This window comes from Anomalospiza imberbis, chromosome 4 (genome assembly GCF_031753505.1).
Source record: "Anomalospiza imberbis isolate Cuckoo-Finch-1a 21T00152 chromosome 4, ASM3175350v1, whole genome shotgun sequence".
Classification (NCBI taxonomy): Eukaryota; Metazoa; Chordata; class Aves; order Passeriformes; family Viduidae; genus Anomalospiza; species Anomalospiza imberbis.
The window spans coordinates 20,089,026-20,111,573 of NC_089684.1; the positions used below are offsets into that span (position 1 = coordinate 20,089,026).

The following is a 22,548-nucleotide window of genomic DNA, read 5'->3' on the forward strand; positions in this document are numbered from 1 at the left end:
CATTATTAATGTTGAGCTCAAATTTCAAACTCAGAACCTTTCTTCAAAGAAAGAAGAAAAAATGTGCCCAACAATTTTTATTGGTCCCCAGGAGCCTTCCTATTTCTCCTGCTTCACAGGAAAAGCTACTCCAGTATCCTTTCTCATGGGAAGGATTTGCAGAGCCTCATGTCTGTGCTCAGCTATCTTTCAGGGCTGGTGCTTTCACAGATATGCAACACTCATGATTTTATTTTTGTCTCCAAAATGGTTATTTTTGCTTGAACTGATACTACTGAATGTGGGTGTGCAGCCACACAAAATGCTGTCTTTGCCCTGGGCTGTGTGTGTAAGACATCACAGACTCATACAGGCAAAGAAATGCATATGTTACCAACTTTCTTCTGCTGTTTCCCTTTCACAATCTAAACTCCAAGAGATGGATAACTGCATAATATTTAAGCTCTAAGTTTATTCTTCTGCCAGCTACAACAGAGAAAACGTAGGCCCCTTGGTGGAAAGACAGATCACATCTATAAAAGTAATAATATATAATTTCCCAAACAGACACTGCAGCTTGGCTACAGGCACAGACACCTTGCACATATTTAGTTAACTGGTTAATTCTTCTCTAGCAAAGGTCATACCATTAAATGCAAATTTATGAATGGATGACTAGTTAGATATCATCTATCTTATTTAGTATGTTATCTTTTAAGAGACTAGAATTTTCTGTGGGTTTAGGTGAGCCTCTTGTTTTGTAGAATTAATTTTGGAGACAATCTTTTTCTACTGCAGCTGAATCAGGAACATACAGTAGTGGAGAGTCTAATCTTCAAATAAAGAACTCATTAGAATGACAAAAGTGCAAGTGCATGCAACCACAAAACAACAGAATCCACAAACAAGACCACATTCAAGGCTGCATCATATGCTTATCATTGCTTCTGATTTTTCTCCCCATGGCTGTACCATTATTGATCCAAGTGGTCTAAAAAGAACTAAGACACCTGGGAGTTACAGAATAAATAACAGAAGCTATAGTTTTGCCATCTGGACAATCTCTAGAAGATAATAATTCTTAACTGAATAAGTATTAGAACTCTATGTAGCCATATCAATACATAAAAACCCAATCACATTTCAAAGCTTAATGGTGATTAAATTATGAATCAAAATGTTTATAATGTAATATTTTCTGGAAGAACACCATTACAAACCACTCTTACTAACTTATTTGTGTTTTGCGGGGTTTTTTCCCGTCCCATCACCTGTCTTACATGGAAATACATATACTCAGATATTGGCCTGGTGCTTTTATCTTACACTGGAAAGAAACACAACACAATTTCTCAAAAAAAAAAAAAAATTTACAAGAGTACTGTATATCATCAGTCTATTAGGAAAGATTCCTTCAAAGAATTCCAGAGGCAGTATTTGAGATTTTAAGGTATTTCAGATATTTTATGAGCTGTTATTGAAAGTGACACACCAAAGTTGTTCTTTGGGGTTACAACAAACCCGTAGATGAATTAATGCTCTTCTCTCTACTAATTGGCCCTGACCAATCCAAGGACGTCATTTGAAAGAGAAAGGGAAGAAGGGACCTGAGGAATTTAAGTAGCAAAGTAAGTAATTCAAATTCCAGTAAAAATCAAATCATATCAGTTGCACACTTCTCCTAAGTTTCCTTTTCATCTGAACGAACTCGGTAGTTATCTGCTTTAAAGAAGTCTTGATAATTCACAGCTGACACTGCATTGCAATGTACATTTTCTTGGCTTGTATAGAGCATGCAATTAATCTAGGTATGCTTTTATCTTCAGGTTTCTCTGTTGTAAGATCAGCTATAAATCTCATTTGAACTCCAGTCTCATTAGTCCTCCTTTCATCCCCGTTCTTGCATTGGATAAGCCAAGCAATGCACATACAAAATCCAAAAGGTTCATCTGGATTCAGCCTGTTAAGCTTCTTTCTACTCCATCACTTTCCAGACATTTTACAAGAAGTTATTTGGATTTTTTTTTAAAAAGCCTACTACTGACAACACTTACTATCATACAAAAATTTACTAAATATGTTGGAAATATGCATACATTTGAAAACATTGGTAGGTTATATGTTAATAAAAGCAGGGAAAGCCCTTTTCCATGGAAAGAGAAATGCCAGAAAGCGGAATGCTTGGGTGGAAGAAGTGGAGTAAATCTTCTGAGAGAAGAATAAAGGCTAAGTGCCCATGGTCACTGAAATTAAGCTGCACATTCTTGCCCTAGTTCCTCTATGGAGGGCACCAAATGTGTCAGTAGAAAAAAGTGCTTCCATTTGCCAGGACAACCATTTTCCCCAAAGTAAGGACAGATCAAGTATTGTCTCTGAATAGAGACTCCCTGTGCTTACAAGGGTAAGCTTGATTTCCAGGACCACTATCTTCTGCATCTCAACATGTCTTGGCACTGTAAACAAAGCATTTGAAGGGGAAAGTTCCTTTGAAGGTTTTGATTTTCCCACTCAGACCAGTCTTCAGAGGGCACAGACTGCATGGTACAGCTGTTGGTTGGCATGAAGAAAGACAAAGCTTATTTTATAGTAGCTATTTAGGAATAGTTCAAAGGTATATTTACAGTTTGATTTTTGCTCATATGAACTAAAACAAACACTACATTCTCCCCATGCCTTCATACCTCTGGGAATCCATGGCTGTCTTCCCCTGGGAGCTGTGCAACCATAGCTTGGCACACAAATGCCTCCACGCTCTTTGCTCCATTGCTCTTATCCAAGCAAAACTGGTGACAAAAGCTATTCCATTAAAGCAAGAATGCTCTGCTCCCCAGACACTAGAGGACAAGACATTATTTCTCTGGACATCCCCCACTTCCTACTGCCTCAGCAGGAATCCCCAAGGAAGGTGAACTATTGCAAGTCAATTACCTTCATTTTTGGATCCACAGTGAAAGGCAGTGAGACGACCAATTCATACTGTAGGCTGCAATTGGTATCAATTAAAGAGGCAGGAATCTCTTATCCTATAGTTATTATAGCAGCTTCAAGACTGTCTAAGACCTGCTGACTTTTAATTGAATAATTTCACAGCAAAGCTGAGACATCCACTTGTAGAACTGTAGTACTGTGTGCTTAAAATCCTTCACTGCCTTAATAATCAGAGTTGTTTAGATGCGTCTTAGACTAAAACTTCCAGAATGAAGCAGACATTTGGTGAGGATAATGAAGGCAGAGGGTTAAAAATCTGTATGCTTTGTGCATTTAGCAGGAAAGCATGAAAATAACATTGTGTAAAGAAATACAAGAGAATGAGAAGGTCACATTTATCTGCATGTGTATATTGATTAATAAAACATGCAGTTCATGCTCAGCATGCTTCTACCCTGATACTCAGCTGGAGCTGCACACACCAAGTGGAACTGTGGACCACTGAAGTGGAAAAAAAAGCTTTTCCTTTATTTCACTGAAGCCTGGAATTTTGCCAAAGAAAATTCTTACTGCTGAGAATCAGAGTGTATGACATTATTATTCTTACACATAGCAGCATTACATTTACTTACCCAAATCCTGAGAATCAATCCTTGCACCTGGCTGCTTAAATGGATGTACTATTTTTATCTCCTCTGGTGGGAAAAATGACGGCTTCAGGCTAATTGTGACTACAACATTTCCAGTGTATTTGTTGGCTCTCCATATCATGCCAGACTTCAAGTCTGAGTAGTACAGGTGCTCAGCAAACAGAGACATACCAAGCAACTGATGTCTACAAGAGAAGAGAGCAAAGTGGCACATTACCTGATCCCTATATATTTACTCACTTAAACATTTTCTGAGTGCCTAGTTCAGTCAAGTTCATTGAAAATTACCTTTTTTTGACATTGTGTGTGTGTGTGTGTATACACACACTATAGTATCTTCTATATATGAGAATCAGAGAATCAAAAGAGGTGCAGAGACACCAAAATAATTCAGCACTCAATCCTGCAAATTTTCAAGAAATAGACACAAAATGGATAATCTGCATTTCTCACAGGTTTAATGATCTATTGGGCAGGACTGATGTAACTGGGAGAAAAAGCCTAGGTGTGACCCTGCTTCTGGTGAATCCAGCAACCAAAATGGAAACTTGGTCTGTTGAAGGATGTCGATCAGATAAGTCCCACTGTTTGTCGATATCCAATGCCTGCTCTGACAATTCCAACTGTCTGAGGAAATCAAGGTGGAGATGGAGTGGTAGGAGTAGGGCACTCCTAAAATCCATCTTCTGCTGCTTCTCCTATCTCAGGAACGTAGGTTCCATTCAGTGGTCAGTTATAGCAGCTAGCAGAAATCACAAAAGGGGCAAGTTTTAAATGAGACAGAAATCAGAAAAAATACTGAAAAAGGTATTTTTGTCTTCTACTTTCCAGGAAAACATAATCCAGGTGGAAAACAGAATCCAGATCATCCAGGCTAAAGGATTAATACCCCAGCGAACAGCAACCAACCCAAGGAGAAAGGGAGAAAAAAGTAAGGAAAAATCCAAAGTGACTGCTTGCAATGTAGGGAGAAGCCAACTTTGCGTTCACCATATGAAAAGGGTGGACTATATATTTAAATAAGCAGGCCAGCAAAATTGTATTTTTCTCAGTTTACTGTTGGGAAATCCCTTTTCCACACATGACAATCCCTTTTCTCTCACTGGCTCCATGGTCACCACTGGGTACCTGTACACCTGCACAGCATGAAGACCAAAAGGACATGGGTTTAAGAGCCATGCTTAGCACTGGCACTGGGGCAGGACAATTCTCTTGCACAGCACAGTCTTCACCACATCTGCTGATGCTTCTGATGAGAGGCTGAGCACAGGGCCGAGCCTCCCTAGCCAGCAGCTAAGGAGGACAACAGGCTTAGATGAGGATGGAGTTCAGTCTCCTGAGCACAGCTCAGACACCCAAGCTCACCCACTGTGACCTTGGATAAATCATTTAATCTCTCCTTTTGGCTCCTCTATCTGCAGAAAAAGGCCACTAATAAACACTCAGAGAGGATTTCTAAGGATTAATTAGTTATCATTTGCTGAAAGATTGGAAGATGGAGAGTGCTGAGTGGCAGTATTATCCTTATAACAGTGACATTTTTCCATTTTCCTGTCATTAATATTACATTTACAGTCACGGGCCATTTGCATTACACTTTATACTCCTCATATTGTGAACTGACCCAATAAAAGGGAGGATGAGGGAGAGAGCTTAATTGCATCCTGAAATGAATGTTTCATTTCTGACAAGCTGAGGAAAACTCACCGGACAGAATTTCTGAGGAAACGAACACCTCCACCATCATAGTCACATGATCCAATATGGGAAATCTCTTTTCCGTGGTCATGTTGGATCCAGTAGAGCCTTGCGTCAACCATATCTAGTGAGATGGCCTTTATTTTTTCTGTAGTTTTCAAAATATTTATCATATCTGTTCCACTGAGGGATGCTCGGTATATGCTGGAAACTGTACCATCTGAAGACAAAAATAACAGCCTGCAGGCAAGAGAGGCATGTTTAAAAAACAAAACAAAACAAAACAAAAAACCACAAAAAACAAACCCTACATTTTCAAAATCACATCACAGCTATATACTCTTTATTAAGTTATTTAGTTTCTTCTGGATACAAAATTTCTCAGTGTGATACTAGAACTACGAGTACTTCTGGAGATACTAGAAACTAGTATTACTAGAGGTAGCAGCAATTTCCCTCAAGTAGGTCAAGAAGGAATCAGCCCAGCTTAACCACAAAGCACTATTGTCTGTCTCTCTACTTTGTTCAGCTGTGCAGTCAAGGAAACTGCAATTACTTCTCAAATCTATGGGGAGCTCCTGCAAATTTGAGGAAAGGCAGGTCTGATGTCCAGGCCCTAAATCCCACTGAGATGGCAAGATTCCAAAGAGTATTAGCAATGCTACTATCATCAGAAGTTTGGTTTATGTTCAAATGTGGTAGGAATGGACACATGAGCCTTAATATTAAAATAGTTGCATATGCTGCTGAGCAGCTTTACTGCAAATCAAATTGGCAACTAAGACATGCTCTTGCTAAACAAAACAGAAGCACTTCCAATTCTGTTCAAGCTTTTTTTTGGACTTTTTTTTTTTTTGCAACTTTAATGCAAGAGGTTTTTGTGTAAGGGGAAATTAGCATGGAGAGACCACTGTGATAATTCATACTGGTAACCCTTGAGGAGCTAGGCCTCTCATGTGATCATATTTCTCCATGCTCACATGAAGCTGAAATGAGCATCTCTATGAAGGACAAACTACTAGTGATGCTAAGCAGCAGCAGTGGATTCAGAACCAATATTCGGAGACCCTGATAAAGAAACAAGGGAAACAGCAGCAAACTGTCAGTTTTGACTTTTTTTTTCAGAAAACATACCAATTTATGTTCTAAGTGTGCTGGGTCTGGAGCACAAGTGACTCCCAGCATTTGCAGGCATCATTCCCTTTGCTTCTCCAATACTGCTTTCCTACCCAGAAACTTTGCTGAAAGAGGGTAGATTGAGATTGGATATTAGGAAGAAATTCTTTACTGGGAGGGTGGTGAGGCACAGGAATAAGTTGCCCAGAGAAGTTGTAGATGCCTCACCCCTGAAATTGTTCAAGGCAGGTCGGATGGGACTTTGTGCAACCTGGTCTAGTGGAAGATGTCCATGGTGAGTGGGTTGGAACTAGATGACCTTTATGGTCTCTTCTAATCCATTTCTATGATTCCATGAAACCACAATCATAGTACTTTACATATTTGGAGTCCATTTCAATGAAATTACTGACTCCTTTAAAATTACCTTTGTTCAGCATCAATGGTAATCCTTGTGGGATGACCAACAGCTCTTAGAAGAACTCGGCGTTTCTTCCCATTCATGTCAGTTGCTTCTATGGTTCCTTTCTGTCTGTTGGCCCAGAGAATGTCTTGATTTATCCAGTCAATAGCAAATCCTGAAATGCCTTTGTCTATGTAACATAGTCTCTGTAAACAAGAAAGAATGAGTTGACAAAAGGAATCCTAATGACGACTCTAAACTTGGCTTTCATTACAGGGAATAGAAGACCCAGATGGAACTTTCCAGTTCATTCCTTTGCCTGCTTCATTTTCTTTCTGACCTGTAGCTATTCCTCTTGCTTTCTCTTTCATCACTTTCATTTGGTCTTTGTGCTTATACGTACCCCCTCTGAACTGAGTGACTCCCTGAAAAAAGAAGAAACTATTCTGCACAAGAAATACATTGGATTAATATTTAGCTACAATTTTTTGCATTTGGCACATTACGAAGCACCCAGGCCTGTACTGTTAACAGATGGAAGTCTCATAACACACTGTTGCTGGACCCTGATCCCTTAAAAATCAGGGGAAAATACATGAGTGAAAACTCCACATAGGTAAATGATACTGGCAATCTCTCTCAAACAAAAGAACACTCTGACAGCAATAAAGTTCAGAAGTTCAGCCTGAACAGCCTGTCTGCCCTTCTTAATCAGGCAGATGCAATTAACTGCACCGTTTTTTTCTGAACAAAGAATAAAATGCTAATAGCATTTATGCAACCATAGAAACCAATATAAGGTTTGAGAAAAAATTAGTATGAATTCAAGCACATTCTTCTCATAGCATTTGTGTCAGCTTGTGTTACAATAATCTTGAAGACAACGTTGTAATGCGAGAGAATAATCTATAACTGATAGAAACATTAAAGTCTACAAAGCCTTAGTTTGTTTGAATTTCCTCTCCTGCATTTTTAACTCAATTGTCTCCTGCATTCACCTGATGCACAGAATGTTCTGTATGTACTGAATGTGAATGCCAGTAAAGCAGCCTGGGCTCAGGATCAGAACTATTACAATAGCGAAAGCAAAGTGCTTATCGATAAACAGTAAAGGCAGAACTGTACCCAAGGAGCAGGTGGTTTCCACAGAGGGGTTTGCACCATTAACTAGGAGAATTCCAAAGAACTGATTACTTTACCTCTCGTTTTGTGCCATTTAGATTAATTCTTTGAAGTAGTCTCCTTTCAGAATCTACCCAATACACTTTCTCTTCTATATAATGAAAATCCATAAGTGTTGATGGGCCAGTATCAGAAACCAATCTTTCGTGATTTGTCCCTTCAGTGTCAATTCTAAAGATGGCATTTCCGTGGCTAAAAAGCAGGAATGGTGCTGGGTCTGGTGTGGAAAAAACAAAATGAGACAATTAATTGATAATCATTGCATTTTTGCTGCATTAAATTCTCATCAGTTGCACACTAGTCAAAGATAATGTTCAAGATTTAAATGTCTTATTTCTTAATAGCAACTTTCTAGGTTTATCACAGCCAACCAGTAATATATAAATGTAATGGTCCTTTCACATCTGATGCTGAAAATTATGGCTAAATATGAGCTAGGAAACTGCAACGACAGTGGTTGTTACCAATTATCCCAAATCCTACAGCCCAGTCAGAGGTCAGAACAACCACTGCATGCTTGCCAACTGAGGTTGAAAGAAGTTTGCCGTGGATGTGCCTCCAAGTTGAAGATCACTCAAACTATTGTCCTATAGCAAGAATTTATCACAGAGAGGTAGCCTGGAACCTTCCTTTGACTATCCAAAAAGGGAAATTGAAGATCCCAAGACAGGAAAAAGGAAGAAACTGGAGATTGGGGAGGTTTCTTGTGTTGCAGAAGGCTGAAGGAAAACAAAAGACCCTTACTTAAAACTGTGACAGCTCAAAAGCAACAACTTCTTCCAGACAAAATCTCTATTTGATATGAGTAAAGGGAAAGAATATAACAGTAATTTTACATAAAATATGTTAAAATGAAAGGTGCTCAAATTACACCCCATACTCCAGAAAACCAATTAGGGCTGAAAGTGATGAGCAGCTAGGATGATCCCAAAAGCCTTGATGCAACCTTAAAACAAGGTGATAGGTATGGAAGTACAATTAGTATGGCATAATGATTTGGGTTGATCCAGTTTTATCAGGTCCTCTTTGTTATTTTTAGGGTATCACTGTAGAGCACAATAAAGATTGCACAAGGAACCTTAACTACATTTCCAAACCACAAGGATTTTCATTTAGGCTCTCTGTCAAGTGCATATAGCAAAGCAGTTCTTATGTAACCAACACATTTTAACTTTCATTTTGAAAATAAACATGAGTATGTTGTTTGCTATTTTGTTTGTTCATATATATATATACACACACACATATTTGTGGGCATCGAGTCTATTCTTTAATTTACCACTAAAAAAACCATACAAAACATAAATCCCATTGTGTCAGTAATGTTGGAATTTTAGAACGTGGTTGCCTGAAACAACAGATACAGGCATACAAGTAGTCCTCAATGTCAGTAGTCCTGACATTGAAATGCAATTATTTATATAGACCCAACAGAATGACAGCTTTCAAGCCTCTGTAATCAATTGCTGAATTATTACAATGAAGAAGCAACTCTATTTATTTGGAATGGATGCCATCAAAGATGCACTACCGCCAGTTTTCTTACACATACACTTTTGAAAATTAAACTGGTTTTATTGACAAGACTCACATTTTTTTTTAACTAAATATCCTTACTATTAGCAGGAAAACCGAGTCTTTAAACTCAACAAAAAGCTCTTCGACAAAATTGAGGCAGATGCTTCACCTTCATAGTTGCAAGGATGTTTAATTCTCCTTTCAAAGCAGAGGAATGAGACAAATTGTGATTTCTCCAAGTGAAGAAAGTTCTGATGAGCATCCAAGATGTAATTTTGTCTTGTTCACAGGGAAGATGGTCAGTACACTGTTTCTGTGTTAGCAGAATGTTTTGTATATCAAATTTTAAAGCTATCACCTAATTATAGCAGCTGCTTACGGGATTTTAATTACTCTCTTTTCCTGCTGCTACTTGAACTGACCAACCCCATATTTGAACAATGAAGACTTGCTTCATGTGAATGTTAAATGAAAGCTGAAGAGTGGCCAGGCTGATTTATTTGAGGGATTTGACAGCTACTGCCTGCAGTTTTGCCAATTAGTTGACCAAGAATATTTATGCACTTTGGTTTTGTCCTTTCCACTCTCTGAATTCCCTTCCAGGAACCTGTGAATGAGGGCTCCAAATGGAACAAGAACTGAACAAATCTAACTTTTGCTGCAGAGGCACCAGTCAGATTTAGGACTCAGTTTTATCAGGAGTTTAATTAGCAGGTAAACCATATCTGCACCAAAGATCTTCCCGTCTTTATAAAATGAAGGTATTTCACCCCGTGTATCCCCACAGAAGGGTTTATATCTGACTTAAGGGTTCCTTATCCATCACAGTAGATCCATCTGACACTTTCTGCTGTTACTATAAATGTTAGTAATAGCATGTTAAAAAGTTGAAGTACTCCAATATGAAGGAAAGATTGTTCTTTGGAAGATACCTGTGCACAAGTATCACTGGGAAACAACACACTGTTTTTCACTTCAGTTCAGAAGTGGAGAGCTTGCAAAGGAACTATGGATGTTTAGGCAGGACCACAAAAAATCCAGTTTGGGTCTTCGTGAGTTACATGTTGCTGATAATTATGATGATTCTAGGGCCTGGACTAAAATAATTGTGTTGATGACAGTTTGGGAGCTCTACAGAAAAATCTTGGTTATGTTCATGATCCCAAAATCTACAAAGGGACTCAAGTACAGCTCCCACTTCTCAGGTCAGAGACGTGCCTTGTCACATCCCATCTCTGCATTAGAAGATAGTCCCAGGTAAATAGCCAAAAAATAGAAAACTTGGGGTCCTGGATCAGAAGGGAGCTGTGGTGTATCCCAGACAGGAACCAAAGCCAAGCATTCAGGAAGTCAAAGTGGAGAGGTAAGAGATGAACTTCAGAGCACTCCCACCACAAAATCTAGATGCAATATAGGATTAAGCTATTCAATAAAATCCAACTCAATTTTTTTCCCTGGGTAGCATCAGTTGAGGACAAAATTAGGCTTAATCAAAGGCTGTAACTGCAAATATTTTCCTCTTAGAAGAGCTAAAAACTTTTACATTTAAATGCATCTCCCATATTTAAAAATCAATTTATATACTCATGTCAGAGGAAGGGAGAGAAATAACTCACAGTAGCACTCATGTTTTTACTGCCAATGGATGAAAGCAAAAATAAGGGCTTCCTGCTTCTAATCTTACAGCACTGTCCCTAGAACCTAACCATACTGGGAAGACACCAAGGCCAACAGACTGAAAGCAGCCAAGGTAGCAGAATCTTGTGTACTGCCGTGACTTCTTGAAAGTAAGGATGGGATAAGAGAGTCTACAGTTTTAAACTGGCAAAGAGGGAAAACAGGAAGTAATTGTTAAGTTTAGTGGTTTGCTTTCATATGTTCATTCATCTTTCCACCACCATAGTTTACATTCTTCACCATCATTCTTCTGTGGCATCCACTTTTGGCCTTGCCAATTACCCACACAGTAGCAGAAGCAGTTTTTTTGTCAGCAAACCAGAGAACCCCGGTCACTGACCAGTAGGGACCAGCAGGCCTGGTTCACTTTGAAAAGGAATGCTAAGTGAAGCCCTAAAGCCCCTTTTCAGTTATCAAAAAAGAAAATGTCCTTACCATTCACATAGCAAGACTGCTTGTCAATACCCAAGGAGTAGCCGGGCAAACAGGAGCAGATGTACGACCCTGGAATATTGATACAGGTTTGGCCACAGGTTCCCAAACCACCTTCAAGGCACTCATCAATATCTGAAATAGGTATTTGAAAAAGATCAGGAAAATTCAGCTAGCAAAAGCATTAAAGAACAAGGAGAAAGAATACCTTTGACAAACTTACCTAATAATAAATTGTCACAAAATTTAATATCCCATCATTAAAAAATGAAATGAGGATGGCTGTGTATTCCTTCATGCATTGGTTTAATATTTACTGGGGGGTGGGTAATTTATCATTTACACATTCACAGTGATTTTGGAGGGTGTTGGGTTTTTATTTTGGGGTTTTTTTTGACTGTCAGGGGAAATTACCCTTCTCCCTGGTGTCTGGGCACTGGTCTCTACTTGCTCAAACACAGGGAACAGACTTGTCTTGATTTGTGTTATTATTTGCTATGCAAATGCAGCTTGCAGCTGCTTGCTTCTATCTTTATCCCTTTTTCAACAGTAATAATTTTGCCAACAAATTAACGGACTTTGCAAAACAGTAAAGCAGAAAACAGACTGTCACAGCACCGAGCTCAACATTGAGCTCATTTTTGTTTGAGTCAAATCTCAAACAGACATACATAACACTAAAATTCCCACTGTATTCTGACAAAAACAAGCCCAAACCAAGGCACTGAGCAAATTAATTAGAAACTAGGCTTTTAACCGGTAGGTTAGGCTAGAACCTTTAGGAATTGAAAGATATTTGAAGTATTTGTGTTGTTTTATCAGGGCTTGAAGAAGTGACTATTAAGTAAGTCCTAATCAAAGGAATCTATTTAAAAAAAAGATTACCACTGAGCACTGTAGTTTATACTAAGGGGAAAAGAAATCCACAGTTCCATGGATAATTGTCCCACAAAATTGAGATAAGTTTTACTTCCTGCTGAAAACAAACACATCTGATAGTAACTTCCCAAGGCACTTGACAGTACCATATGCTGGTATATTTCTTGTATATTTTCCTTCTTCAACTACTGTGTGATAGTTGCTCTAAGGAGCAGATTTCTTCTTGCTCAAGTTTTCATTGATGTCAGTGGCCTTTGTTCTGTACTTTACCATGTGACTCGGCACATGCAGGAATAAAGGAATAAACACATTTTGTTTTAAAGAGATACATGCAAATAAGTCACTAAAGGACATGGATTCACAACCAAAACTAGGTCTGTGAGTGTTATCTGAGAATCTCCTTAGTTTAAAGAACAGCACCTTGGTTACAAGGAACAGCAATTTAACCAACTCACAAAAGACTTTGAAAGAAATTTTCTCAGCAACTCAGGGAGACCTAAACAAGCAGATCTCTGATACCCCATGGTTCTGCAAGCCAGTTTCTTTAACTGCTTTAAGAAACTATGCTTAGAAAGAAGTGTTCAAAGGGTTTTCTTCCATGCTCAAGTATCAAAGGTGTTCAAAAAGAATGTCCGTGTTTTCAGCCACCTAATGTGTCTGTACCAAGTAGGGAAAGCTTCCATATTGTTTACAGAATTTTCCCACAAGTTTCTGCTCCAAAGAGCAGATTAACTCATTTGACAACATATGAAATGTAATCAGACCATATGCAACTGATTCCTGTTTGATTACAAAGATAAAGCAGAAGCGTTTTCAGCAATGTAATTCCATAAAGCACTCTAATTCTAATCCACAATTTCCTCCAAGCAATCAGCTTTCAGGAGCATATTTTCCCACATGTTCTAGGACTGTACATTCCATTCTCCACGGCATTAAAAGAGAAACTCTTCCGAATCCCCTCTAGGAAGGTTTGATGGGCTTAGAAGTGTGTTAACGTGCTACAGACACCATGGGCCCCAGGTCACCACTAAAACTAGATACTCCTGGCAAACGCTGCCTGGATGCCACTGAAGCTAAAGGGCTCTTCGATAGCCCAAGGGGGAGGGCTTTGAGGACCTCAGCTCCTTGTCCAGCTGCTGTCAGTGTCAGACATGAACACTGTTTGCCACTCTCTCCCTGATGCAATCAAGGAACTGACTGACTAAGCTGGACACTTGACATGATCCAGCGACCAGCACCACAGCAAATGCGAGGATGTGTTGATAATGTAGTTTATGTTTGTCAATATACTTTTATGACATTAATAGCTTTCTAAATGAGCCTGAAGTTATTTCTCTGTGGAAATTACAAGTATGGGTAAAAAAGGCAACCATGTAGATATAGGATTGCTAAAGAGAGAGGCTGTTTGATTAAGCAATGTGAAGCTTAATCTCATGAGCCATTCAATCACAATAAAGAGCACATTAACTAAGAGTAAAAAAAAATAGGCCTGGCCTATAGATTGGATCTGAAAGACTACTTTCTCTGAGAAGGATTTGTGTTCATAGTGGACAAAAAGCTGACCTCTTAGCATGTTACTGGGCAAGAAAATTTAAATCACAACACAAATAAACACAGGAGAAATTAATGACTGAGGGAAAAAAATTGCTTTTCTATATGATAGTGGTCATACTATATTGGCATGCTGTTTGTATTTCTCTGAAAAAGGTTGTTAAAGGATCATGAAAAATTAGAAACTGTATACAACAAGAATAGAAAGCCTGATTTGAAGGTTAAAAAAAAGTGCCTTTCTGTGAGAAATTCAAGAGCTCAGAATGCTTAAATTATCAGAAAGAAGCTTGGAAGAAGGATTAAGCACCATAAATTAATACCTTCACAAAGAAAATGTAGCAGATTTTCTAAAAGATACTATAATCTCATTCAGAAACAATTTATCAAGCACTGAGAGCTGAGAACTAAAGCCAGGGAATTCACATCCAGACATTAAATTCACATTTTAACAGGAAGGGTGAATCACTAAGGGAACTAGCTATGAGGGAAAACCCTGAAGGCAGTGAATATTCTAAATCAAGGTCAGAATGGGAAGACATGCTTTACCAAACACAGGTTACTGAGCAACAGACCAAGGTAAAAGGACAATGACCCTTTATTTCCAGGGGGGATTTTCCAGATTTATATGAGTGTACAAAACTGACTGTCCAAGAATGAGAACACTGATTGATTAGGCTACAGGAATTTACACTCTTTCCCAAGTAAATACACTAGAAGAGAAGATTTCAGTTTTATCAGCCTGTCCATTTTCATTACCACCAAAATTCACACAGTAAAAGCAAATCCCACACATACTGAAAAGTAAGCCATGACTCCAGCTGAAGAATGGCTCTCATGGAAGGAGAGCTGCCCAATAAAAGAGCTGGGGCACAGTGGCCACAGGCAGCTCAGCCACTGGACAGTGCCCTTCCAGTGGTAAGCAGGAAGAGCCAAGAGACACAGTGTTATTGTGGAACAGGCCACAGCTGTGAATGTTTAGCTTTTATGGCTTTAACCATGGAAGAGGATCCAATGCTTAACACCCTCTCTTTGTTGTTTAAAGTACAAAAAGAAAATCCAACCAAAAAACCCAAACTGAATCAATCAATCGACCAATCAAACCACCAACCACTCAACCAAAGCAAAATAAACAAAAAAAGGTTGGTTTTTAAGGTTTAGAAGAACTCAATCACAAAACCATCCATCAGGTGTAACTAGCAGTGCCGTCATCTGCACTTTTAGTGCCAAAGGAAAGCATGGAGTTGCATCCTGTTGAAACTGTTTTACGTGTCCTGGCAACAACATCCCCCAGTGGGAACTTTACCCTGTGAAAGAAATCGGCTTAGTGAACACAAAAGCTGTCTGCAGTGCCCTGACAGCCAGCCCTGAAAGGAAGAATGAGGTTCTGCTTAGTTCTCAAAGACTTCTTTATGCAAAAAATGCCTTGAGAATCAGCAAAAACGATGAATCATGTCATCACGATGTTGGCAGCTCTCAAAGACTTTGCATACAAATATACTACTTTATTGAGAGTCCTGAGAAAGGCTCTGGTTGCAGAAGGTTGAAGTATTAGTATGCCTGGCAAGGACACAGAGAAACCACAGTGAGCCAGAACTTGAATTTCATTATGGCCCCAAATACATACGTTATATACATGAAGTATATGTGCAGATACATACACTCAAATAACCTCATGCAAATCTAGTTCCTGGTGAGTTGGACTCATGATTAATTCAATCCTCTGTATCCAACCACCATCATAATCTTTTCAACAAGGCTGAACATGAAAATTCATCTGAGTGACAAAGAAAGCAGCCCATCTCTTTTATCTATTGTGATTAAAGCATCCAGCTCAAAGAACAGAAGATAGTTAGAAATGGAAGAAGACACTCCAGCTATCAGCAGGTCAAAATGAAAGAGATGATGCACAGTTCAGTATATTTTATTTCCAGTTTTAAATGAGGCTTAAAATACAACCTGATCACTCACAATTTTTGGGAGGGTAGAGGTTGTGAAATGCTCATGTACAATGGTGAGAAATACAATATGAACACAATGAGGGCATTACAACTCCTTGTGTCTTCCAGCCCAGAGATGATCATGTCACAGATATGACAGCAAGTGAGAACATATGATTTATCAATTATAAAATCTAATCAAATTTAGAATTGAAATACAATTTAGAAAAAGTTGTAGGCATCTTGTAGAGAAAGGGCAAAAAATCCCCAGGAAAAACAGCATCTTTTTTTTTTTTTTTTTTTCTGGACTCCGATCTCAAGTGTTTGCTCACTAGAATGGAAAAAAATTCTACCTTTGAAATAAATTCTATGTGAAATAATGTCTCTGTGTAAATTAGTAGCTACAAAATAGGCCTCTACTTCCCAGATCACGCAATTTCCAACATATTATTACTGGCTTGCCTTTCAAAGATGGAGGCCATGAGGCATCATCAAATACTATCATCCAGCTCCCTTTAAAATCAGATTTCAAATTCGGTACTAAAAAGTAGTCAGGGTTTTTTTTAGAACAGAATACGAAATTAGTAACTGCTATTTTACACTGGGCAAAATAATGAGTTTTTTAATATTAGTCACTGGCTCGGGAGTCTGCCCCTTAGCCCTCTTTAGTATTAGGCATCATGTGATGGGTGATGCCATTTCTGTCTTTTCTTGTAACATATTTACCTCCTTCCTATTTTGATCCAAGTTTTTACAGCAGAAGATAGAATTTCTCCACATTCATTGGTCTGTGGTTCAGACTCATGTTCAAGAATTCCTAACTACTATTTGGTAAAAATATTTACAAGCTCCTTTCTCCAAGTCAGTATTATAAGAAGTGAGCTAGCTGGAAGACAGCTACTGAAAACAAGGAAAAAACACGCCTCCACTGCAGCTCTTCTGAAGTACAGAGGGAAGCAGAGGCATCTTATCAGGTTTATCCCTGTCATGACAGGGGTATGGAACAGTTGCCCATTTCATTGGCTTTTACTGCCCTTTATGAGATGCTTGCACAGAAGGAAAGGAGAGTTTAAAAATTTTTGGCATTTCATATTTCTCAGGATACACACAAGAAGTTTTAACAGCTTGTCTTCAGAAGTATGGAATAAAGTGAAGACAGGATTTAGATAATTAAAGGGAATTTAAAGATGTAAAACAAAGAGTAATAACTTAATGTTCCTCATCTCTGTGGTAGGAGAGAGGTAAACAGGAAGAAAGAAAAGAGTAAAGCTTGTCACACCAAAGGAAGCATCTGACCAAAAGAGCTGACCTAGATAGCTGCAGTTGTCACCTTCAATTGCAGGCTGTCGCTCTGTAGGAATGAGCAGCATGTTAGCCCTGTAGAAGTGACAAGGGCTCAGCAGTTAATGTCAGAATTTGGTAGAGATGTGCTGAGTTTAAGAAGCTCTGATTAGTCAAAACTTCAATTATATGGGTTTTGTTTTGCCTTCTTCCAAGATTTTTTTACAATACTGTTGGGTATCTTAAAATTATTATCTTTCTTCATTTTTCAAACTTACACAGTATTTAAAGTCAGCACTGAAACCAAAGTACACTTCCAGTCTTGCAGTATCCAGAAGATAATATATTTACCTAGGGTAGCCCCAGACTAACAGACATTAAAATCTACTCTAAAATTGATAATGCAAGAGGCTGCTCTAGTGCCTTCCTCAGACAAACATGTGGAAAATTTTTCAGTCTTGAGTAGGGAAAGCATCTATGCACTATAAGAGAATAAAAAATACTGTTGTTAACATGGTGTTTCAGAAGGGCACAAGGCAACTGATTCCATCAGACATAGGCACATCCTCTGGTACACTGTGTTATGCTTACATTGTCAAATATGTTACAAATCAAGGTTCTGCTAGGACCAACTATGCATATGTTTTTTCTTTGTGGCAATAATAGCACCTTTGTAGGCCAGACTATTTTTTTGCAGAGATAGAAGGTTCTATGTCTCCACTGGGGTCTACAAAACAGGAGTTATTGAAGGTGACAGATCCACAGTCCTCATAGCATCTTAAAATAAGCTATTAATTCAAGATGGCATGTCAAAAATTGCAGAAGTGCTTCCAATTCTACCATAACTTGTCAATATATTTAAGCATTCATTCATCAGACTAGTTTTGCTCTGACCTTGTGATTTCTTCTCCCATACTTTCTTTCCTATAAGCCTTGCTGGTTTGGGACTAACAGCGCTTCAGAAAAGCCCCTTCTCTCTTGTCATAACAAGTCAGGATTCAAATAATCTCTCTTAAAATAATTGTATAAAATTATGTGAGACATTTAGGGTTAGATTTCATCATACTTCCACAGGATGAGGAAGTCTTTGAACTTTGAATATCCATAGAAATTAAAGGAACTAATTAAGGAGTGAGCTATTTAGCAATGTAAGAAGATGACCTAGACCTTTGTCTTAAGCCGCAGTGTGGAAAACAGATCTAGAAAAGCCTACACACATTCTGGCAAGTATCACTTGTAACAGTTCACTAACAAAGAGCAGACACCTTCTCAATTCAGGGGAATCCTTATGGCTGGCAGGTTGCCACCACAGCCTCAGATGATTAAGAACATTTTGCAATTGGTGTATCTATTACAGCTCGCTAAGAATGGTGGCCAAGCCACGATTCAGCTTGCTGTCATTGTTCACAGTTCAGTGGTATGAATCACGTCTCCCACTCACCACTTTTATCTCCAGTATTACCTTCAACGCCTGCCTCCAGCTTCCTGCCACTTGCTTCCACTGCACCCTCTGTCTCACATAATTACTGAACTAGGATATCACACATCCGGTCTTCTGCTCAGAACACCAGTTGTGTGTCCAGGACACGGAGGAAAGAGAAAGGGAAATCCCTTACACCAAAGCATCCTGCAGTCCTAGATTTCATGTCAAAATTTCACCTTTGCTTAATTCTCTGTAATCTAGTGGCCTGTAATTGAAAAATTACCATAATGCATCTCATTTCTCACTTACTCTATGTCATATGGAATTGCTGAGATTATGTCACAGTAACATCAACTCTTATGCAGGAGATTTCTTCTGCTGCTATTTCGTGGAGAGTTTGATGAGCTATTGGCCAATCTGTTTAAGTGCTAGAGTTCTTCATTCATGCAGCAGGTAATTTTCAACAGAAGAGACTTTATGCAGAGCAGGTTATGTCTTCATTAATGGAAGAGCAATATGCGTCAATGTGCAAAATATGTCCACTGGGGAAAAAAAGCCTTTGCATCCTTTTACATATTAATATTTAGAGTGGATTTTTGACTCATTGAACATTAGCCAAGCAATTCCCTTCCTCTCAAATCGATTCTCCCATTATACACAAGCTCTTAACTGGGAAATCCAGTAATGCAGAAGCCATAGCTAATGGACATCCTAATGAGCTCTTGGAAGCTAAGTACATGCGAGAAAATTGTATGGATCTATAGGAAAGGCTGTGTAAACAGCAACAGCTGCTAAGGATATGGCACACCCACTGCATGTATTTCAACCTAAACTTACAGAAAACCAGGCCTAGGTTGGTCCCATGGACCAAATGGTCACCAACAGCAGAGAAGAAAGATGATCCCTGCAAGGACCCCCTCTGGTTTAAGTCTGCCTAAAGGGAGTCCAGTCTGTGCACCTTGAGAGTGCTTTTCAAGCTGAAGCGAACACAGTAAGAGGTGGTAATATGGAGATTAATTTCAGAAGAGTGCTTGTTGTTTGAACTGAAGCAACAGGGTAGGAGCACTCTAGGTGTGTTTGGCTCTCAGATAAACCTTCAGTCAGGTTTACAATTTGTACACAAAAAAATACCCAGTTCTTCCCCCCTCAGTTTGACAGCATTTAACATGCAGGCTTCTATTTTGTCCTTACAAGATGGTATTTCATAGCAAACAGCACAGAGAAAGCACCTGTTACTGCATCACTAGAATCATGACAAGAACTGATTCAGAGCCTCTGAAGCCCAAGGAATCTAAGGCAAAAGCATTAACTCCAAGTATGAGGAGCTGCTTGAATCCTTTCAGAGCATTTCTTCCTCTCCTAACTGCAAAGCTCACAACTTCATTGGTTCTGGATTTCTTGAAGAAACTGGACCTCATAGTAGCAGGGGAGGGAGAAGGGTTCTGTCATCCTTTGTCTTACATTTCATAAAGAATTGGAATCTGGGTTTTACGTGCTCCCAATCATTGGAGATTATTACAGGAATGTCAGTGTTGCACATTTCTCCCAGACCTCCCTACCACAGTATTAAGCACACCTGCTATTCATGAGATGAATTATTAGCATGAGCACACATATCTACATGTAATAATGAGCATAGAAAAAATAGATTTTAAAGTTATCTAGCCCACATCTAAATGAATACTAATACATAATCATTAAAACAATCTTCATATATACATACAGAAATATAAAAATACACCTGTGCTCAAACTTTACATATATTGAAGCATGAATACGTACATGCTCATGTACTGAAACTATGGACTTTTGGTAACTGGAGAACTGTTCATATCTCTTAATGATCATATGAAAACCTATTCTGCTTTCTGATAGTTAAACCAACAGACAAGTGCTGATTTCTGAAAGGGAAAAAAAAAAAAAAAAGAGTTCTATTCATTTTGAAATGCAACAGATATTGAGAAGCTGATTTATCAGTTCTGCCAGTACAACACACAAGCAATCTGTAAAAAAACGTTTCAAAAATTATAAAGCTAAATTAAGAGAATATAAATGCAGTTTTTCTTTCTGGGAATGTTCAGCAACTTACCTACACAAGCAGAGTTTTCAGGCTTTAATCTATATCCATTAGGACAGTTCCAGTGCTGCAGAGCTGAGAGGCTGACAAAACCAATTTTAAAAACCACTGGCAAAAAAGCAACAAGGAAGAGAAACATAATCTTGAGGGTTTTTTTTAGCTGTCACTAGAGAAAAACTAGCTTGTATTCAGTCATATCCAGGACAAGATAAGCATGTGTAATCCTAAAAGTTTTCTGCAATCTGTCACTTTAGGCTCAGACATCTTATCACAATTTCGTTTTATCTTTGCCTTGCTTTTCTTGTCACTTTAGACCTTACTGTGTCTGACTACAACCTTGAAGAAATTCCTGGGAGATTTCTTCTCTCCACACATCAGGGCTTTTTTTCTCTCTCTCTTTTGTTTCTTTTTTTTTTTTTCCCTCTTTTGGAAGCCAAGTATGAAATGCCTGACGCTCTTGCCACAAATTTAACATAGCTCAAAAGCCATGCTCACAAGGATCTCTTCAAATTTCCTTTCAACAAAGCTGCTGTTTAAATCTTTAAAGCAGAGAATTCAGAAAACTCTTCAGCACAGCTCTCAGTGGAGTGCAGGGAGCAAAATTTCCAGGTACCGTCTCTCTCTGAAACGCAGTTGTTTTTTACATCCAGACTTGGATGGACTCCCCTTCTCTTTTTAAAGCTCTGCTTGCCCCACCTCTTCTCTTTTTAGTACCACTTGAGTGAACCCTGTGTTTGCACATAGTAATGTGGTCAGTTCCTTACTACAGGGAACTGAGCCAGCATGCAGATATCCAGCCACCCATAATAAATACAGTCTCTTTAGAAAAGCAATGCCTCCTGCTTGAGAAGTACCTGCAGCTTGCCAGCTAAGTTTTTTTCCACAGAGACTGTAGGCAAATTTATTCAATTCCTGTTCAATCATGATTAGTTGCATTCCTCTTAATATCATCATGTGTTTTACCACCAGAAACAAATTTTGTCATCAAAACATTTCATGCAAAAATCAGGGGGGTAAATCCCTCTGGTTTCTCTGATATATTTTTACTGGAAATCCAAATCAGCTCAGGGTCAAGTTCAGATCCAGGGTTTGTGTTTGTAATTCTGAACTAAAACTCTCTCTCTCAGGTCTGAATTTGGCCCTTATGCATTTCCAGAAGAATACCTCTTGTCAGAGACTGGGGTAACACGTTCTGAGCCTGCATCACCCACAGATGTCGCAGACATTTACACTAACGCTGTACAAGGCTGTTGTCAGGGTGCAATGCTCTCTTACACCTGTTCCACTGAGGTATAAAACCTAGACAAATTCCAGATGCTCATAATTCTTCAGTATTGAAAAAAACCTCCTTTTTCCCAGTCCAGCCTAGACCAGCAAAACTCTAAAGTACAAGCACAAGTTCGTGCTTCTAAGATTTACTGAATGTTGAAAGTGCTGAGATTTAAGCATATGTTTAAATGGTTGACTGTGCCAGGCTTTGTTGAGCTAACTACTGTGAGGCAATCTGGTTCTGTCACTTTTTTCTCTCCTTTGATTTTTAAAATTTTCTTTCTGGAGTGTATTTGCTGGAATGAATACTAACACAACAGCTGGATAGAGCTGCAGCATCAGAAGGTACCTACAGCTGTACAAGTTCTGTCTCTTGGAATTCCTCTCCTCTCCTCTCCTCTCCTCTCCTCTCCTCTCCTCTCTCCTCTCCCTCTCCCTCTCCCCAGATTTGCCTGAATCAATAAGAGTGCAGACTTGTACTGTCAGAAAACAGGATTAAAACCTGATTATAAATTGGGCCACTCTCCATTAAAATTTAATTGTTTCCT

General features: G+C 38.8%; 1 protein-coding gene across 2 annotated transcripts in view; it reads right to left on the bottom strand.

The window, feature by feature from the left end:
- Window positions 1-21,391, bottom strand: part of EGF (epidermal growth factor) — a 55,354-nt gene extending 33,963 nt beyond the window's left edge. For both annotated transcript variants that reach the window (XM_068187398.1, XM_068187399.1), the window contains exons 1-6: window positions 20,744-21,391; window positions 11,587-11,718; window positions 7,974-8,173; window positions 6,799-6,980; window positions 5,265-5,495; window positions 3,540-3,742 (exon numbers count right to left, since the gene is read on the bottom strand). In XM_068187398.1, the coding sequence (XP_068043499.1) occupies window positions 3,540-3,742; window positions 5,265-5,495; window positions 6,799-6,980; window positions 7,974-8,173; window positions 11,587-11,718; window positions 20,744-20,870 (1,075 nt within the window). In that variant the 5' untranslated portion in view covers window positions 20,871-21,391. The remainder of the gene's footprint in view (window positions 1-3,539; window positions 3,743-5,264; window positions 5,496-6,798; window positions 6,981-7,973; window positions 8,174-11,586; window positions 11,719-20,743) is intronic.
- Between the last annotated feature and the right edge of the window lie 1,157 nt (window positions 21,392-22,548).